The sequence below is a fragment of the Mandrillus leucophaeus genome, unplaced genomic scaffold (assembly GCF_000951045.1).
Source record: "Mandrillus leucophaeus isolate KB7577 unplaced genomic scaffold, Mleu.le_1.0 Scaffold608, whole genome shotgun sequence".
Classification (NCBI taxonomy): Eukaryota; Metazoa; Chordata; class Mammalia; order Primates; family Cercopithecidae; genus Mandrillus; species Mandrillus leucophaeus.
In genome coordinates, this window is record NW_012106564.1 from 1,503,737 (window position 1) to 1,511,260 (window position 7,524).

Below are 7,524 nucleotides of genomic sequence, written 5' to 3' on the forward strand. Positions count from 1 at the left end.
TGCAGTGAGCCATGATTGTGCCACTGTACTACAGCCCAGGTGATAAAGCAAGATCCTGTCTCAAAAAAAAAAAAAAAAAAGGGGGAAGAAAAAGAATTAGAGCAAAAAACAGACCTTGCTGGTTTACAATGAAGGAAGCATGGCCCATGGCCTTTTCAAACGGAAAGAAAGTAAAAGGCTCTCTTAAATTCCACCAACAACCGATATTAGGACACGGGGAGTTCAACAACAGAGAGGACGAAAAGGCTGATTTCAGAATTTAACAGTGGTGGCTCTCCCACAGTGACCCCTCACCTGTTTGGTTTCCTCTGAGGGTACAGGAACTGGAACTGTCTCCTGCTGCATCACTTCTGTGTCTCCTCCTCCTTCACCATCTGATGCTTCTAGAAAACATAAAGTTTGAAAATCAGAAAAGTCTCTCTCTCTCTCTCATTGCTAGTGCAATCTTGGTACCACCTTTCTAGAAGGTTCTATCTCTTCACTTTTTAATTCTGCCTCAAAGAAGCTGCACTTAAGGAAATGATCCAAAGTGAAACAGATATTTAAGCACCAAGATGGCAATCTCATTTATAAAACTGGAAAGTTAAAGATTACTTAGATATGTCACCTTAGGAGGGAATGTTTTATTGTAGAATACTCATACAAGAGGACGTTTTGCAGCCTTTAAAAAATGGTATTTATTAAGAGTTTACAATGACAAAAGGCTGTCTTATGATGATAATAAGAAGTGGTCAGGGCGAGAATTATTGAGTGGCTACTACATGTTCAACACTATGCTACACAGACGTTATTTTATTTAATTCTTACAGTATAACTACTGATTACAGATATGAAATCCCTCTATTCTTAGACAAAAAGACTGCTGTTTAGAGAGGTAAAGCCATTTACCCAAGGTCACACGCCTGAGAACTAAAGTCTATTTGAGTCCGAAGCTATCCCCAGCAAGTGACGCCTGCACCCAGAACCAGCCAGGCCTTGACATTAGATGCTGGCCCCAGGGGGACATGTTAAGATTGTGACAAAGGGATTACAGGTCATGAGAAATTCCTAGTTTGAATTTTTTAACCTTTCCACAATAGAAAAAATAAATTCTTACCCTAAGAATCAGGAAAAATAAAAGTTTTAACAGTTTTCCTATTTATAAAGCTCTCCTGAAGAAACATGGTGACCAGAAGGTTCTTATTTCTCCTAATATCACACTGCCTTTCAGGTTTTAGTGTTTGCTTCCTTTAAACAAATTTTTGATCTATCAAAGACTTTACTCATTCCCTTGAGTTTCTCTGTATATCTCAAAGTGAGCCTCAAATGTGAATTTGTGAACATGTTCTGTCAGAGTTCATATTTAGGTCCAACTTAACCAGTTTGGTAGGCCCGAGCTTTTAAATGTTTGCATACTGTGATGGTAAATCTTATATGTCAACTTGACTGGGCCATGGGGTGCCCTAATATTTGGTCATACATTCTGGGTGTTCCTGTGAGGGTGTTTTTAGAGAGATTAACTTTTAAATGGATAGACTGAATAGAGCAGATTAATTTCCATAGTGTGAGTGGGCCTCATCCAAGTGGTTGAAATAAAAGCACTGACCCATCCTTGAATAAGGGAGAATTATTCCTGCCTTTCGACTTGAACTGAAACATCAGCTCTTCCTGGATCTCAGGCTTATCATGTTTAAACTAAAACTGTATCATCTTCTCTAGTTCTAAGGCCTTTGGACTAGAACTAAACTATCAGCTCTCCTGGATCTCTAGTTTGCCAACTCACCATGAAGATCTTAGGGCTGGGCTGGCTAGCCTCCATAATCACATGAGCCAATTCCTTAGACTAAATCTCTTTCTTTATATAATCCTGTTGGTTCTGTTTCTCTGGAGAACCCTGACTAATATGTGTACTTTTTTTTTTTTTTGAGACGGAGTCTCTCTCTGTTGCCCAGGCTGGAGTGCAATGGTACAATCTAAGCTCACTGCAACCTCCACCTCCCAGGTTCAAGCGATTCTCCTGCCTCAGCCTCCCGAGTAGGTGGGATCACAAGGACCCACCACCATGCCTGCCTAATTTTTGTATTTTTAGTAGAGATAGGGATTTACCATGTTGGCCAGACTGGTTTTGAACTCCTGACCTCAGGTGATCTGCCTGCCTCGGCCTCCCAAGGTGCTAGGATTACAGGCGTGAGTCACGGCACCCAGCCTTATATGTATACTTTTAAGTGTGCAGCATGAGGAAAAAAGCCTATCCAATGGCGTACTGAAAAATAGCAGGCAGATGAACAGGGCCTTTGAAAATGAACAATTAAATTGTCATTAATTAAATAATATTTATAGGATCTTTGCTTCTAGGAAGATAGCTGTAGTAGTTACACTGTTCCCTCTCCCTCCGGCGAAGTACAGTGAAAAATCCTAGACATTACGTATTTTAAAAAATAGAAAGACTCTGAAAGGTGGAGAGAAGATAGCAGACCAGCTAGAGATTTTAGGGACCAAGAATAATTCCATGGCAAACTCCCTGGGTTATCTCTTTGCCCCATTATCCCAGACTAAGAGTTGAAGAAGGCAGCTACCTGGAAATGCCAATGGAAGCAGACCAAAAAAGCCCCAACAAAAGTCTGCTCTCTCTACCAAAATGACCAAGAAAGAGGAAGCCTAGCAAGACTAAAACCTTTCAGACAATAACCACTTGACTGCAGCCACCACCACAGAAAAAACTACGACCTCATCCTTACCACCGAAGACAGAATGGGGAGCCTAGACTTCCACCCTTGACAGAGTGTAATGAGGCATCCCATGATGGACCCCTCAAGGCTCCATCTCCTACCAGGGTGATGTCAGAGACAAACTGGGAGCTGGGATTTTTATCCCCAGAGGGTGGTAATGAGCCCTCATCCATCCCCCACTGCCACCACCACCACCACCACTGCAGTATCAGTGGTGACCACATGAGGAGCCTGGACTTCCATCCCCTCCTGGCTGTAATGAATTATATCTTTCCTCTCCCACTGGGATGGTGTCAGAGGAGGCTTAGTGGAGAGTTAGGACTTTCTACATCACCCAGCAGTAATGAGGCCAAATCCACACTAATAGTTTCAGTAACCATTAAAAAGGCTATATAGAGAGATGTACTCAAAAACACCAAGATAAATCAAAGTGAGATTCTACAATATGTTCAAGTAATCCATAGGAAGATAAGGGACCAACCCATGCTCCTCCCCTGCACAGAGCTGCAAAAGTTAGTGAACAAAGAAAAAAACACATACACAGATTTAAACCCCCAACATGTCAATGAATATATTAAATGTAAATAGCCCAAACATACCAATTTAAAGACAGAGATTGACAGAATGAATTTAAAAATATGGCCGAACTATATGCTGTTATAAGAAACTGACTTCAAATATAATGATACAGGCAAATTGAAAGCCAAGGGATGAAAAAAGACATAATATGAAAATATTGGTCAATGGAAAGCAGGAGTGGCTATATTAATTTCAGGGAAAGCAGACTTCAGAGCAAAGACAATTACCAGAGAATGAGAAAGACATTATATAATGATAAAGGGTAATCTGTCAAGAAGACATAGCAATCCTAAATGTGTATGCACCAAACAGCAGGCTCTACACGCTTTGTAGAACTACAAAGCATGTGAAGCAAAAACTGGTAGAAATAAAATGAGAAATAGATAAATCCACAATTGACTTGTAAACTTTAACAGTCGTCTCTTAAAAATTGAGAGAATGACTAGATAGAAAATCGGCAAAGATATAGAACTGAGTGGCACTATCAAGCAACAGGATATAATCAACATTTGTAGAACAATCCAATCAACAACGGCAGAATACATACTCTTTTCAAGTGTCACAGAAGGTATACCAAGGCAGACTATATTCTAGGTCATAAAACGTCAACAAATTTAAAAAGAATTGAAATTGATAAACAGCATGTAAAAAAGCTTTCAGCAACATTATGGCTAATAATGAAAGGCCAAAGCTTTGCTCCTGACTGGGAACGAGGCAAAGATGTCAGGTCTTACCAGTCTTATTTGACGCAGTGCTAGAACTTTTAACCAGTGTAGTATCATAAGAAAAGGAAATAAAAGGCATATACATTAGAAAGGAAGATAGCAAACTGCCTCCATTTGCAGACATGATTCTGTACATAAAAAATCCCAAGAAATCTAAAGGCTACCCCTAGTTCTGTGAAAATTCTTATATTGGCTTCTATCAATGGGGGCTCCTTTCTCTCAATATTCTCCAACCCATCTTCATCTGGGATCCTTACGGGAAACTATGTTCTCCTTCTTCCTCTTGCCTCTGTACTTCTTTCTACACTGTTGGTAGCCTGTACCTTGTAAATAGGCACATAATTTTACCTTGTCTTACAATGTGTACTGGTGTTGCATAAACGTTAGGTTTTCTCTCCATCTGAACTGTAAACTCTCTGAGGGTACATATGAGTACCCAAAGTACTTGACCCAGTGTTGACTAAAAGTAAAAAGGACTCCCCATACCTATTGCTTTATTTACATTTTTATTATAAAGTAACATATTCTCTATGTAAAGCATTTAATCCAAATTTCCTCATATCCTCATATCATAAAAATCCTTTGAGGTAAAAAGAATGACCTACAAATAAATAATTGCCAGGATCAGCCCCATAAATGTTTAAAAATCAATGAATGATCTTAAAAAATATACACTCTGTATTCCTCCATTCCTCAGAATCTGCTAGCTGAAGAACACAGTCTATATTTAAGCAATCTAGTTGAAAATAAATACAGTAGTCCCTTGGTATCTAAGGGGACTGGTTCCAGGACCTGTTTCACCTACCAAAATCCACAGATGCTCAAGTTCCTGATATAAAATGATGTAGTATTTGCATACAACCTATGTACATTCTCCTATATACTTTATATTATCTCTAGATTACTTATAATACCTAATACAATATAAATGCTATGTATAGAGTTGCTATACTGTATTGCTTAGGGAATAATGACAAGAGAAAAAAGTCTGTACATACTAAGTAAAGACACTTTTTTTTTTTCAAATATTTTTGATCTGTAGTTGGTGGAATCTACGTATGTGGAGCTCGTGGATATGGAGGGCTGACTGTAACATAGTTTTAAAGGCATGTGACACTTATGCAACAAAAACTATGAGAAAGATGAAAATACCTTGCTAATAAAATGCTCTAAGTTACTTCTTGTTCCAAAAAGTTACTTTATCTGATACCTTTTAACATATTAAATGAGATCATCTTATATCACTGTGAATTGGATAATGTAGTTGTTTCCTTAGTCTGTGATGTTTTTTGATTCCAAAAGAGAAAACTGCTTTTCTGAAGTAAGGAGGCTAGTTCTGTGATTTCCATTAAGAGAATACTGAAAGAAAAGTATGGGGACCCAATCTAGCCAGGTTGGCTCCAGTACTCAGGTTCCTCCAGGACTGCTGGGATTTGAGGAGGCTAAGCTGGGCCTGTGCCACTCAGTCCCAGTGGTTGATTCAGCCAGTTAAGTGGAGTCACTAAGACTGCATTGCCTCTTCCCCAACTCCTTGAAGAGTCTACTTAAAAAAAAAGACACTGCCAGATGGGACTGGTTAAGTTATTCCAAAAGAGGAGTCATCAAGTACACTGTCCTTTTTCAACCCCTGGCAACAACAGCAAATGAAAATAGAAGGCTGCACATCTTCTCTTTCCCTCAATCCCTACCTTCATCTTCTTTTTGGTAAGTATCTGAAATCCAGTTTCCCATCATTTTCCTTAGGTTTTTAGGTACTTGCTTGCATAAACCCTTGAAGACCCTGGGAGGGGCCCTGGCAATGGGATCATACAGTCAATTGTTCTTTAAAATGTGCAAGAGTATGTGAAGACCGCTGTCTTCACCACAATATGTTAAGACCATTGTCTGTTTCCACTCAGAATTCTCCTGCCACATATCTCCCAGGGAGTAGTGCTGGATGGCTGGGAGCATTTTTGGGGATCCATTTAGAGGAAGCTAGTTGCACATACATTTAGTTTGAATTTAATGGGAGTTTTATGTGGTTTGCAATCACTTTTTCTATGATCAAGTGATTGCTAGCTGTTCTAGTGCTGGCTTCCTGCACTAGATCCTCTGTGCTAACTCATCCGACTTTCTGACATCAAGTGGGCAAGGCCAGAGGGTGTAGATCATGACACAGATGTGCCTAGAGCATCAGTCCCTAGAACCATGTGGGAAGTGGAGGAGGAACCAGGTTTGGAATATAGGAAACGTGAAACTAGTCAGTGGAAGATTCTTCTAATCATAAAAAATATAAAACTGTAAGCAGAGAATTAGGTTCTCATTTTTGCCTATTTGAAATTGAACGTCTCTCCTGTAGGATACATATAGTAGATGGTGCACTGTATATGACTGAAAAGAAACCACATGTTTTTTCTTTATTTGATGAGGATGAGTAAAATACAAATTTTCAGAATTGCTGTGGTTGGGGCAGCATTGTTTGTTTGTTTTTTTTCTTATTTAAAATAACTTCTTTCATACCTAATTTTTAAATTTTTTTTTTTTCTTTTATACTTAATTTTGTATCAGGAATTTTGCATTCTTTTTCTAAGACAGGGCCCATGACATTGCATAAGCTCAGGCCTCAGAAAAACCTACATCTGCCCTGGCGAACAACCTTGCTCCTCTGTCTTTATTAGTTCTCATAGTTAGGAAAAGAACAACAGGTTAGGGGTTGTGGCTCACGCCTATAATCCCAGTGCTCAGGGAGGCTGAGGCGGGAAAATCCCTTGAAGCCGCGAGTTCAAGACCAGCCTGGGCAACATAGTGAGACTGCATTTCTAAAAAAGAAAGAAAAAGAACAGAAAACATAATATGGATGAATTTCAACAGCATGATGCCAAGCAAAAGAAGTCAGGCCCAAGAAGTTATGTAATGCATGATTTTATTTATTTTAACATTCTAGAAAGGGCAAAACTATAGAGGCAGAAAAAGGATCAGTAGTGACCAGAGACTGGAAGTGGGGGACTTCTGGGGGGTGATTTAAAAATAAAAGCATCAAAGAGACCTCTTAGCAAAACAATAGAGGAATAGAAGGAAATTTCATGAAGCTGAAAGCAGCTTCTTTTGAAGCAAGGATAGTGTAGGGGATTATGGATTGTGGGATTAAAATATCTGGGGTTGAAATCTCAGCTTCAGCAATTATTAGTTGTGTGATGTTGGGCAAGTGTTACAAATTAATGGAAGTTGGCTTCAATCATTATTTTTTAAAGTAAGGTTTATTGAGGAATATTTTACATATACTAAAAATAACTTACTGAACAGTTCTATGGATTATGCATACAGTTGTGTAACTGCACCCAGTGGGATCAGCATACTTTTAAGGTAAAGGACACAGGATAAGTAGGTGTTGGGTTTGCAGAGTAATATGAACATTACTGATAACTACTCAACTCTGCTGTTCTAGTTATACACTGCCCTAGGCAGTGTGTAACAAATGGAAATGACAGTGTTCTGATGAACTTTATTTATAGAAACTTGTCCTGGCTGGATTT

The 7,524-nt window shown here is 39.0% G+C and overlaps 1 protein-coding gene across 2 annotated transcripts in view; it reads right to left on the reverse strand.

Annotated features, from left to right (window-relative positions):
* CMSS1 (cms1 ribosomal small subunit homolog (yeast)) overlaps positions 1–7,524 on the reverse strand; it is a 397,344-nt gene that overhangs the window by 38,564 nt on the left and 351,256 nt on the right. For both annotated transcript variants that reach the window (XM_011999907.1, XM_011999908.1), the window contains exon 2: positions 295–383. In XM_011999907.1, coding sequence (XP_011855297.1) covers positions 295–383 — 89 coding nt within the window. The remainder of the gene's footprint in view (positions 1–294; positions 384–7,524) is intronic.